Genomic DNA, 13,580 nt, shown 5'->3' with positions numbered 1-13,580 from the left:
TCCGATATAAACCTTGCAATGTTTCTATTTTCAATCAGTTGCTCCACTTTGAGATTTAGACATTCATAACAATCTGAAACTCTGAATAACTTAAGGACTGAAATACTGTACAAAATCTGAAAGTGCAGTACTTTTAGCAACGTAAATATAATTTGGCTGAACAATATGTTGGCTTGGAACACTAAGGAGCACAAAGTTTGAAGTGGTTCAATGCAGGGTCTCTGAACCTGTACAAAAGATGTAAGCATGCCACTCAAAACAGAGGAAAGTACATCATTTCAGAAGCATGTCAGCTTTCTGATGCCCAGGAGCTGGGAGAGTCTGCATCTCAGCCCCGAATTCCCAACTGGCAGCAGCCACCAGAAGATTTTCAAAGTCCCTGTGAGGACATCACATGCACTTCAGCAAGTTTCCATAGCTGGAGGCTGACTCTATTCCCTCGAAATCATCCAAAACACCCCAATCTCACCACAGTGCACCGACCTCCACAGGAGTGCTGGCATCAACTGGCTGCAGAGGGAGCCTGCTGTCTGCTCACCCAGAGGGGCTGGCCGTCAGGTCCCCTTCCCCGAAAAGGCAGTGACCGTCATGTCACACACAGTAATCCAGAGTCCAGTCTCAGTTTCATTTTTCAGCAATGACCATATCGGGGAAAAAATAAAGAGCGATTACTCAACTGGCAAGAAGAAGAGGGCCTGATCTGTTGCTGCATGGTACCCTTTGAATCTATTTCTTAGAGTGCATGTTAAACTCTGTACGTTAAAAGAAGTGCTTGTTTTAAATAATACTGAATATTTTATTCTTCCTGTTCTCTAAGCTATACTAGCTCCAACTCTGAATGACCTTTCATTTCACACAATGCTTCTGTGGGGAGGATAGACTTTCTCTCTTAAAGAAAATAATTGAACACATCCTAGGTTGTTCAAGGCAGATCCTTGTTGCCCCTTTTAATACAAAAAAAAAAAAAAAAAAGGGGCAGCCTTTTACTGCAAGAAAAATGTTCGTAGCCTCTATGAAGTCCTCTATAATTTTCACTGTTGGTGGCTGTTACCCAAAAAAGAGCCCAGATACAGTAGAACAAAAACAACATTAAATTTATTAATAGATCTTAAAACCAACTGAAGAGATTAAGTATACCCCAGTACATAACCTGAACCAATTTACCTCACCTTTCCACACTGTGTTCTTCAAGATGAAACTATCAAGTCTTTATTAAAAAAAAAAATCTCACTCAAATAGTCTTTATTCCAAAACGTAGAAGCATATCTTAATTTTTATAGTTCATGGAGCAGGACCAAAATTGCTGATAACAAAAACAGTATGTATAGACGAGAGGCCAAAAACCCATTTATGTATTAACAATAACAAAGTGAAGGCCTTAAAAAAAAAAAGGCATGCCAAACCAAAAGTATCTGTCATCACTGGCACGTGAAAATCCCTTGTTTAAATTAAGCTTTGATAATTCTTCTTCATGAAATCAAAGCTTCAGTCTAAAAATGACATCTAATACATAAAAGTTTCAAAACCACTGTTCTCACTCTGACTCCCATATCACCCTGTCAAAAAGGCTACTCATCTTGAACTATCATTTTTTACTGAATTATCTCCTTTTGCCCCCTACCATGCTTCAGCTATGCTTGTGTGCAAATATCAGATGTGGTGTTTGGATTAGTTTACTTGCAGCACTAATCACTGCACTCAAGAATAGATAGACCGCATTTCACTTATGGAAAGGTACACCTCATTACCACAAAATTGAAGGAACACACTGAAGTTGAGAAAAGAAGCACCTTCTGTAATTTGGGGTTTTTGGTTTTTTTGAGGAAAGGCTATATATGGCACTTTAAAAAACAGATGCAGCCAAATTGTTCTTGCAACAGTAGAAGCAACAACACACCTAGCCTAGTCCAAGTCAGTCTTGTTGAGACAAAACTGCATCATGTTTTCAGCAATTTCTTCCTTAGAAATCAAAAGCGTTGCAGCTACATTATCTCTGAAAGCCCCAAGTGCTGCCACATGCTTTGTCACTATAGCAGTATCTTTCTGCTTGGCAGCCTCACCATGCTTTATCACTCTTTTACTTCAGCTGCCATATGCTTAGTTTCTTTGGCTGGGATATATAATGCCTGCTGAACCACTTAGTCTGCAAGTGTAAGAAAAGCATCCATCGCATGAAAGGGCTAGCAGGAACTGACATAATTTTTTAAATCCACAACTTCAATTAGATTTATCATCCTACAGAATAAAAATTCATTAAATTCCAAAGATCCCTCCAAGAAACCACAGGAGAGACCTGTCTGTCAACAGAAGCATATTCTAAATCCACTTTTCGGCACATCCTCTCCATCATGAATAGTTAAAACAGCAAAACTTCATAAAAATAAGGCTGGACTCAGGCTGCCAGGCTATACAGAGAACTACATGCAAATGGTATGATTACAAGAAGAGTGTTCCAGGCAGATAATTCACCCAAAGTACAAGAACTGGGCAGAAGGCTCAGAACCACAAGAAATTCATGCCCGTTTCACCTTACAATAATAAAACAAAACAAGTTTATTCATCTCCACCTTTCATAGAAATTACAACCCATAGAGACTGAGGGCACAGAACAAAATGCATCAATTTGCCATAACAATGCACTCTGACAGCAATACACATACCGTGATCTTTAACCCACGTAGGCCTCTTCTGTATGTTTAAAAGGAAGTCAGGTTAGAAGTGTGGACTGCGGTGACAGATTACATGAGCCTCACTGACGAGTCTTTCTATGTGTTAGATCATTTTCATACATTTAGTAACTGAAGACATCAGATAATTCTGTTGCCAGTATCCTGACCGATACTCCTTGCCTGAGATTTCATGCAAAGTGCAGTTAATGCTTACAGTGTCTGCAGCTCTCAACTATAAAGAAGGAGGAAGATGTGAACCAAGCACCATTCTGGCAAAGGAGGTTAAGCAGTTAAAAAAAACAAACCCATGTTTGTAATACTGTGAAAAAATTGACCACTGAAATTTAAAATAGCCAATCAGAACAAGCTTCCTAAAGAAAACTACCTGGAGAAAATACTAAATGTTAGTTTCAGTCACTTCCTTGGAAAGTAATATTGATGCAATAAACAGAAATTATAATAAAAGTAATTGAAAGTATTTCTGAATTTACTACTGATATTTGAATGTACAGAAAGAAAGTATTTTTCTCCTTAATTAGCACGCTCACTCTATCTGACCTTTGAGATCTTTTTTATGAAGCCTGAGAAGACTGACATATTCTGGAACGTTGTCCTCGCCCAATGCTAGAGAAGAATTATAACACATGCAGTTGAACAGGCAGACTAGTCCATGTTTTGAACTTTCAGACCTACACAGATAAAATAACTAAAACCTTAAAGTCAGCCAAAGAAGAACTTATAGCAAACTTAGTTTTCCCACCTCATACAGTCCATGGGGAAGGGCCAACTCCTGGATAAGCCTCTTAAAGTAAAGTCAATCTATGTTTTAGTTTTCTGGGTAAAACTGTTGAGAAAGACATCAACACACACAAAAAAAGGTAAACATATGTGGCCTGCAATGAATATGAAAAACTTAAAGTGTCCAGCCTTTTTATGCACTTGGAAAATTTAAGCAGTCTTCTGAATGCACATTTATATTAATTATTTCCTGCATTATCTACAGCATTGCACACAGGGAAGCAGCTGGAATCTGGAAATTCAGCTTCTCCCTGCTGCTTTTCATCCTAATGTTACATAATGGACCAGCTTTTATAGTGACTGCCATCTTTGTCTTTAGTCTCTGCTTTTAAAGAGTTCTCCGATTTTTTTTACAGTAACCTAAAACACAATACCAGTATCTCGTCATAAAATCTTTTGTGTCTAGCTAATTGGCAATGTCAGCATTATAACCTTAACAGAGAATGACCTAATCCACCTTATTCTGCATTGAAAGTAGAGGACTCCTCAATTATCTTCAAATAAGTGACGTTAAACATACTGCAGTTATCAGAGGCAAACACACACCCTTTGGATTGCTGGGAACCACTACTGTACTAGTTTGCCTGGTTTAATACAGGATATCCACACCTGCTCTAGAGCACAAAGACAGGAAAATCAAGTTGATTTTCAGAAGGTATTCTTTTCTCTGATAAAAAACACCCAGAAGCAACAAGCCATTTTCACCTATGGGGTTCTTTTCCCCCCTAACATGACTACAGTATATTTGATTCTGTAAATTATTTGAGTGATCATTATGACCACTAAAAAAAAAATAAGAACCAGTGTCAGACAGCAAGGCTGAGCTAATTAAATCTGGCATGCTTTACTGTTTCTGAAAAGCTCTCTCACAGACCAGCTGACCAGCACAGTAATACTTCTCATTCACAGATATAAAAAACACTTTCCAAAACCTGCACTTTCCAAAGCACTTCCCCTGCTATGTACAGAGTACAAAACCACACCCCCACAAAAGCACAGAGGTCAAAGGCAGAAGAGAAATAGTCTTCATTTCTCCTTACACCTTAAATAAATGTCTCACATACTAGCCTCAAAATCACCCTTAAAAGTTCATCAAGGTCCCAGACCTTAATAAAAAAAGTCATACAGGCAAACTTACAAGTTGAAAAAGAAACTAACACTGTAAGTTGAGTAAATCGAAAAACACTCACTAAAGCCACTGCAAAGATATTGTAAAACCAAATATTGAACAGATAAACATGATTAACACTTTACTAGTAATCACCAAAAAGACAATAAAATATGTTTAGTAACATTTCATCGATTTAGTTTATAAAACCTTAGTGCAGGAGTCAAATACAATCATTAATCAGGTAGTCTCATCCAGCACAGCATTAAGTGCAACCCAAAATCTAGAAATCAGATAAAAGTAGTTTAGATGTTTCAGAAAGGAATTTAAGGAACTATCTTCCCTCTAGCACACCACATATATCCTACGCTTTTCCCAAATAAAATGAATCCCATTTAGTATTTCTCCCTTTCTTGCCTAGAGACCTGTAAGGGGCATATATCACCACTTTGTTAAAGGCCCCCCATTACCCTTTTCTTTCTCCCACCTTACACAGACCCTTTACTCACATGCTAAGTACTTCGTTTACTGTGGAAGCTTTCCCCAAAGAGGTGAATTGTATTTTAAGGACATAGTCTAGCACTAATACATTTCATGGGAAAAGTAATAGACTTAAGGTAAAATACAGAGATAAGTAGCATACTCAGTCATTATTACCGTTGTTCTGACTTCCAGGTTAATAAAAATTTAACCATGATGCCTGCAGCACAAAGAGGTATGTAGTTCACATCTCAGGAGACTTATCCGAGCCTAACATAACTTTTATCAGTTGTGCAACACAGCTGCAATTTAGAGAGCCCCTTCACACAGCCACAAAAACTAATGCAGGAAGTCCTCCACTTCCTCTCATTCTCATTACACTTCCAGAATTAAACTTGCAATAGAAGCAGTAGCATCCTTCATGTAAACATGTATCTTCTTGATTTGCTTGAGACTGCACAATGTTCCTTTGGAAATATGTCACTAAGAGACCCCAAACACAACTCTCTCCATCTTCTCTATGTATCTCTGGGAAATACACAATATTCACCTCCCAAGGTCATTATGAGGAATACCATTTATAACTTGCTAAGCTTAAGAAGCTATACAGCTCTGCATAGCTGTCAATTTAGGGCAGCAGCTTAAAGACAGGGCAGCAGCAAAGCAAAAGGCGAGAGAAGAGTTTCCGCTTTATAAAGGTCTCAGTTCTCTCACAGAAATATCAGTGTCTAATGAGATGCACCTCATACATCAGGTAGTATTCTTACTTCACAAACAGAAAGATGGCTTTAAATTAACAAACTGAAGCACAATTCATCTACAGGTCAGGAAGAGATGAATGAATATTTCAGATCCTTAATATTAGTGGTAGTCTTCCTCTTAAAGAAAGTTCTCAGCCTGAAATCACTTTCCTTTCTGAAGGAAACCACTTCTTTAGATACTGGAATCTTTCAAAGAATTACCTTCTCAGGGACTGCAAAAAATGTCTGTGAAGATGCAGTATTCCACAGCAGAGGGAAATTGCCCTTGAAAACCCTGTCATGTACAATACATTTAAATCATGTATTACCTAACAGGCAAATGCATTACAGATTTAAAAGTTGATGGTGAAAATGGAAGGTTTTTAAATTAAAATCAGGGTACTACGTTTTCCTAAACACAAGTGACTTAAACTAATTTTAAATATGGTTTTTGCTGTTATACTCCTCTTGTCAGACAAGCATGTCCCAGAACAGTGTGGAAAATTATTAGTGAAAAATGCCTTCATAGTTATGTTACCAGTAAAGGAACAATAAGAAATGCAAAGCCTGAGCAACAACATAGATAGAAATCTAAGCTGAAGCTACAGGATCCGAGAGTGTCACATTTCCTTTCCTCTCACTCGGGCCTGGAGATGTTCTAGGCAAAAAAAAGATGCAGGATGCTAAAGTATGCCTCTGACAAACCTGCTGCATCACTGCCTTTTTCAGAGGCTCCCTTGAAAACGTAGCGCAAGGAGGAGATATATCTACCCTGAAAAGTACTCAAAACACTGTTAAGAGCTTTCAACTGTAAATGCTGCCAGAACTCATTCAGCTTATTGTAATGCCAGATGTATCTTAAATTCCTGGTAATGTTTCACAGATAACTTAGAAACAAAATACAACAGTACCTCTATCGCAAACTCTTGCTTACTTTTTTAAATGTATAAACAAGCCAAGCTGAATTGAAATCATTATGTTTCAAAACATCATCCTCACTATCACTTATTTCATGGGCTACAACAGTACAGTTATTTCTTATTATCCAGTTAATCAAAATATAAGCATTTTTGACAGCGTGGCTTAGGAAAAAAGTCAGATTTTTGCTATTTCAGGGAAAAGGTTCCATTTATAAAGTATAATTTTCCAGAAACCCACATAAATACATCTGTACAGTACAGAAATTTCAGCTTGTTTCTTCAAATGGTTTGCTGTTTATTTTTGCATTTAGCTGGAATCCAAGAATGCTTGGATTCTTCACTACTGTGTACAATATTGCTTCTGCAAATCAGGCTATTACCTGAGCAAAAATTTCCCTGTTAGACTGAAGAGTACAAAATGTACATAGAATAGCCACTTTTAAAACAGACTTTTGATGTGATTTGCAAGATTCTTTCTAGCAGCTGAAAACTAAGCTATTCTTCTGACTACTGCTCCTTCTTTGGGCCTAAAACAGTGCTGCTACAACAGTAAATGTAGGTTATTAGCCATCACTTAGGTGTTGTGCTAGCAATCACTGTAGAACCAACACCCACAGTTTCTCCAAAATCAACAGGTGAGAGCAAAGCTCATATAGATAACTATATCCATATTGATCCATTGAAAATAAACTGCAACCTATGTAGCCCAGTCTTACACTGGGGAGGGAAGACACACAGTATGAAATTCAGCCACAGCCTGGAGTTACTGGTGGCATCACCTTCCTAACATTAAAGGTGTGCTGCATTTTTTGGTACCACAGTCTGTGTTAATAAAGTCATCCTGGGGAAAAAAAAGAAAAAAGTTCATTTGTCCCTCTGCCTATCTAGATATTTATCATACCTACCAATATTCCAGCCCCCTTACCAGCTTAATAAGATGCAGACTAACTATCTCAAGGATATAACCATAACCAAGTCTTTTAAACTTAATTTTATCAGCAGATCTCAATGACTTACCTGGGAGTTAACCATTTTAAAGATGGGAAGTTGTTGTGGTTTAACCCCAGCCAGCAACTAAGCACTGCGCAGCTGCTCCCTCACTCCTCCCCCCTCCCAGTGGGATGGGGAGAATAATCAGCAAAAAAGGTAAAACTCATAGGTTGAGATAACAACAGTTTAATAACTAAAGTAAGATATAATACTAACAATAATAATGAAATATAATAATAATAGTAATGAAAAGGAATATAACAAAAGGAAAAAAAAAGGAAAAAACCCAAAACTCAAGGAATAAAACCAGTGATGCACAATGCAGTTGCTCACCACCCACTGACCAATGCCCAAGCAGCAATTCACCCCTCCTGGCCAACTCCCCCCTGTTTATATACTCAGCATGACATTCTAGGGTATGGAATATCCCTTTGGTTAGTTTGGGTCAGCTGCCCTGTCTATGCTCCCTCCCAGCTTCTTGCACACCTGCTTGCTGGCAGAGCATGGGAAACTGAAAAATCCTTAACTTCGGATAAGCACTACTTAGCAACAACTAAAACATCAGTGTGTTATCAACATTATTCTCACACTAAATCCAAAACACAACACTATACCAGCCACTAAGAAAAAAATTAACTCTATCCCAGCTGAAACCAGGACAGAAGTGAAAGATGAAAAGGAGAGACATGTCTGAAGTCACCTAGCACGCTAATGGCCAAATATAAAATAAAAATCCAGATCTCTTAGAGTCCTAAACTAGCACTCTGTAGCCACAGCAAGAAAATCTGAAATCCAGTCAGTCACAACAAGAGCAGCTCCGCTTCTACAAAGAGTATTTTATTCCGTGTTCACCAGCATTTCTTAGTAAATTCTCCTAGAAAATATTTATAACAATATGGACACAGCAGAATTCTCTTCCTTTCTCCCTCTGGAAACATAAGGAAACTTACTTGCACGGAGCAAGTTTAGAAGTATTTTATAATCCTCATCAGAAATAGTTCTTCAAGGATTCAGTGAGGGTCGAGATCTAGATAACTTTTCACATTCATTTCTCTGTGATAGTCTATGGTACATGTTCAGCATAACCAAATGCAAATTGCATTTTTTGCCACCAATGCAATACCTGCTTCGCACCTGATTCAGGCTCTATGACCATAAATTCAACAACTTCCAGGAACACCAATGTTTTCTGGGTTTTTTTAGTTATGCTGAACAAATTAGTTAAATACTATCCGATATTCTACAAAATACTTAATTACTTTTTCTTATTCAGTATTTCCCCAACAACAGATATGCCACAGATTGCTGGAGTCCTGGTCTGCATACATTTCCTACTCTGCAAATCACCAGTTACCTGCAGTCAGAGAGCACTCTGGCACCAACAGTGCTCCCCATTTCTCTTTCATAGTGCTCTCTGGCCCTGATGCATTGCAACACCTAAAGGCATCCAAACAGCTACTGGAGATGGGGGGCTGGAAGAACAGACATTAGAGGCTGTGAAAAAAAAGCCATCCTTCTGTTTTAGCAATATTACTCCATGTCTCACCTTCTCATTTCTTTATCTGAAAATCTAGCAGCTTTGGAAATTACTTTGGAGACTGTGTATAATTTGAATATGAACCATTTCTCCGTTTTTTTCTATTTTCAGTTATTTAAGAATGGAGCTGAAAGCGGGAACCTGCACTTAAGAACAAAAGAAAAAAACCAAACCCAAACCTTTCATATTTGAGGTTACGTTGTTACTTCTAATTTCACACATTTTTATAACAAAACCCTGGTGAAAATACTGTTGTGAAATACTTCCTCTTTCATTTATTCATACGGACAAGTTATTTCAAGACCATTAGTTTGTCAAGAAAATGAATTGGTATACTTTATTATGCAAGACATTATTGAAAACTATGACATATTTTGGAGCAGCCTATGTTCCCTCAAATACATGTGCACACTTGTGCACAAACACCGCCCAGCCCTTAACTGAATGGAATATCATACAACCTCATACACATGCTCTTCTTTTCTAGTAACTGCTGCAGTGCATGTTGTTACATTTGTGTTTATGGATAGTATGTTTCTCTATTTCTTTTACCCTTAAAAGCAAAGTTCAGAGATTTGCCTGTGCTGAAAAATACCAGCTAACACTGGCTAAATTGTCACCTGAAAAATCTCTACTCCTTGAGGACACCCTTGAAGTAATCAGATAGCCCCACTACCACTGGTCTTCCATGGCCTGCTCGATGAAGCTTGCACTGGCAGCAGCAGCGTCATCTGCTTAGTGGGTGGCAGCCCGGTTTGAAGCTGTCAGCTAGCATTCCCACAGCCATCAGGTCCTGCACAAAGAAGAGTGCTCAGAGACTAGTTTCTCCTGGAGGGCTTTGGTGGGGTAGGTGCACAGATGTTCCTCCAAGCAACTCAGGCAAGAAATAAACTGATTCATCATCAAGAATAGCTAAACTAAACAGAACCTAAAATTCATTAGTTAACAGAATTCACAGCGCCATAATTATAAATCCTGGTGAAGAATGCTGGCTAATGAAGAAACAGCAATTCACAACATAATGCACAGTGTACTTTCAGGCTTCTCTCTTGGGCTTGACTGAGCAGGCAAAGGGATGCTGAGAACAGTGGAAAAAGCTACATGGCTTGTTAAAACAGGGATTGCTGCCCTTTTCAAGTGACTAATGTAATTTTTTTCCTCTAATTGTAGTTAGCAGGAAGGTGATATTAGAATAAGCAGCTCCAGGCAGTACATTTCTCTTATAATTATCCAGCATTGATTTGTTTTTGGTAATTGCCTTTGGACATTTTAGAACAACAGACATTATGAAATATACACAGAAGAAAAAAAATGAAAAAGATAGTTTTTCATCAGACAGCCAAGTACACATTTATCTGGCACTGCAAGTAATTTGTCCTCTTGTTTGTATCTGAAAGCAATGTTAAACTGAGGAAAAAACATTTCATAGTAAATTACAGGCCTAGCATAGTCATAGCCAACATTAGCATGAAACTTGTACAATTAAACCATGTGTATGTAAAAGTGAAGCAAACTGATCTGTACAAGTTAGTCTTGTGAAGGTTTGTAAAATGTTATCAGTAAGAATTTAAGAGCTTCAGGTTGAAGTGCAAATATTGGAAAAGCAACACACCAAATCTTATAATTTACTGCTGGTTTTGGAGCTTTTTATTGCATTTTCATTTTCAGTGTGAAAATAATGCAGCAGTAACTACCATGCACTCACCTGCACATAAAAATGCCCCAGTGCAACACAAAGTTTTCAAACAGGTCCATGTTGTGATACTCAAATTTGGATCAAACTCTGGTAGGACAACAAAAGACACTCATCCAACAGTTGCTGGCTGTTCTCATCACAAGGAAATACCTCCAGTTTACAGTTATGTTCTTTCACAGCTGCACAGTCCCCATGAACCAATACATCAGGCCACAGTGCAATCTTGCAAGCCAAAGAATATTGGAGAGTTTCACCTCTCCCTCTGCACTCTTGCACTGGGGACATGCAGATGGTAGGTATTCATACACTGGGTGCGCCCCTGTTTCATAAGGCTTTCAATGGCTGTCTAGGTAGCATTGGCCTTAAACTGCCATTGGCCTCTAGCAAGACAATCTGATTTGTGCTTTGTTATTCTAATATATGGATTTGCATAGCATTCTTGAAATATTTTGCTGGAAACAGACTACTTGAACTTAGTTTTCTAAACAGCACTGTCGTCCCAGTCATTAAACGCTTAGTGGAAGCCATACCCCAGCTTTTATACTTCCATCAGTTGTGAGGAACAATTTCTTACCAAACATCAGGAAGCATTGAACTACAAGCCTGCATTTCACAGTGTAAAGACTGCACTGTAGAATTAGGTGAAGTAATTTTCCATGTTCTTCCTAAAATTATTTCATGCCACAAACATTAGCTACTCCTTCTCCAGTTTCTAAAACAATACGTGACACTAATCACAGATTTTGCCTATTAAACAGCTACAAAGCATCATTATCATATCCTTCAATTAAGGACAGGGTGTTCTACTTCCTTAATGGTGTCAGATTTTGCCTGCTAAATAACTACAAAGCATCATTATTGTATCCTTCAATTAAGGTTACGGTGTTTTGCTTCCTTAATGGTGACTGACCAAACAATACATAAGCTACAGGAAAAGAGCGCTATTCCTCTCTCATGCTACCTGCAGATTTGATTAATGTTATGAAGCTGTTACTGTAGTCAGTGCTACAGACAGCAAAATGCAAGATAAGCTCAGATGAGTACCTGGTCTTGCAAGAACCAGCACATTTCTTCTGCAGTCAATCTTAATACATAAAATACTCAGACCCCAGTTCAGAGTTTGTGAGTGCAAGTTTCTGCAAGAGTACTACAAGGTGTATTCACTTTTTTGTCAGGAGTTAGTATTGATCATCACAACTATATATATATATAAAAATCAGTCTGGAAGTACAACCAGCCATCCCAAATGCTCCTGAGCAACAGCACTGGTATGTGCTACATGGAAAGCATTACTTCACCATTGTTGAAAGCAGAAGGCCCATATTTTGCCGAGAACCAGAAGAGGTGATTAGAGAAAAATTAGTCTCTTCAGGTGATGCCTGTGCTCTCTTCAGATTGGAATACTGGAACTTTCTTAGTGGCAAGGTGCCCCAAAAAGGAAAGATGTTATCCTTAAGATGAAGATCCCACTAACATTTGTCTGATGGAAGAATTCAGCTTCTCCTGAGCAAACAAGAGGAGACCAAAACCATTGTGTAATTTTTGGAAACACAGAAAAACAGTTTTAATTGATGATGCACTACTTTAAAAAGTTAGGTTCGGTTCCAATTAAATCACAAGCAGCATGGCTGAGAGCATGGTATTTTCTGCTCTGCTGGGGTGGCTGGGGTCCAGGCCATCTGCGTGGAATGCATGGCAGGACATTCCACCCTTCCGCCAGCATGGCCAGCAGTGCCAGCCGAGCTGCAACCCACAGAGGGGACAGGGAGGGATCATCTTTTGTTTTCCTTATTTGTTTATTTGCTTTACTCTGGCAGCAGGCAAAGGGCTCCTCTCTTGCCAAGTTCATTACCATTGTAAAATGTTCCCAATTACACTGAGTAGAATGCACTATAGAGAGGAGGAAAAAAACCTGTAAAGTTTACAATTAAACTACAGGACTTTATAAGCCTTGATTTTAGGAAACAGGTGAGAGCTGAATATACCACATCTCTCCTAAGTGCTCAAATCCACACAGATCACTCATTCAAAATATTTCCTCCAAATTTTTCAATGAAGTTTTTTGTTATATTAAAGAATCACTCAAGCGCTATCAGCCTCTTCATTTACTGATCTTCTACAAACCCCTTCCAAACAGCTTCCAAAACTTCACAGTTTTATGTTTATATCTGGGACTATTCAGTCCATAACTGATCTATTAATTACCGTTTCCTACAAATGATGATCAGCTTGTTATTATCAACATTAAAATGCATGCCTGTATCTCTTTGCCCCCCATTAACTCTCTCCCTCATCCCACAAAGTTCTTGCCCCGCACTCACTGAGTGCAGATACAAATTGTTGGTGCAACATCTCACAGTTTCCTAAAGATGACAAACTAACCAAGCAACAGTATTCTGCTAGTGGCAGAACTGATTCAGGGAAATCCCATCCTCCTTTTCCTCAGCTGCACCACAGCCTAAATCAGCCTTTTTGTATGACTGTGCTCTGAGGGAGTGAAAAATGCTACTTAAAAGCATTTTCAAGCAAGCACCTGTTATGCTTAAAAGACAAGATTAAGAACTCCAGTCGTATCACTTGCAAAATTCTGGACACCAAGTTGACTGTTATGGCCATATAGAGCATATGCACAGGACAAGTTC

At 38.5% G+C, this 13,580-nt stretch overlaps 1 protein-coding gene across 2 annotated transcripts in view; it reads right to left on the bottom strand.

Annotated features, from left to right (window-relative positions):
* Nucleotides 1-13,580, bottom strand: part of MOB2 (MOB kinase activator 2) — a 115,041-nt gene that overhangs the window by 78,935 nt on the left and 22,526 nt on the right. The window contains exon 1 of one of the 2 annotated variants that reach the window (XM_050897217.1): nucleotides 484-595. The exons of the other annotated variant lie outside the window; for it this stretch is intronic. Within the exon in view, the coding sequence (XP_050753174.1) occupies nucleotides 484-503 (20 nt within the window). The 5' untranslated portion in view covers nucleotides 504-595. Of the gene's footprint in view, nucleotides 1-483; nucleotides 596-13,580 lie in introns of those variants that run through there. 2 annotated transcript variants of the gene reach the window in all.

This window comes from Gymnogyps californianus, chromosome 5, assembly GCF_018139145.2.
Source record: "Gymnogyps californianus isolate 813 chromosome 5, ASM1813914v2, whole genome shotgun sequence".
NCBI lineage: Eukaryota > Metazoa > Chordata > Aves > Accipitriformes > Cathartidae > Gymnogyps > Gymnogyps californianus.
This window is presented reverse-complemented; position numbering and strand designations above follow the sequence as displayed.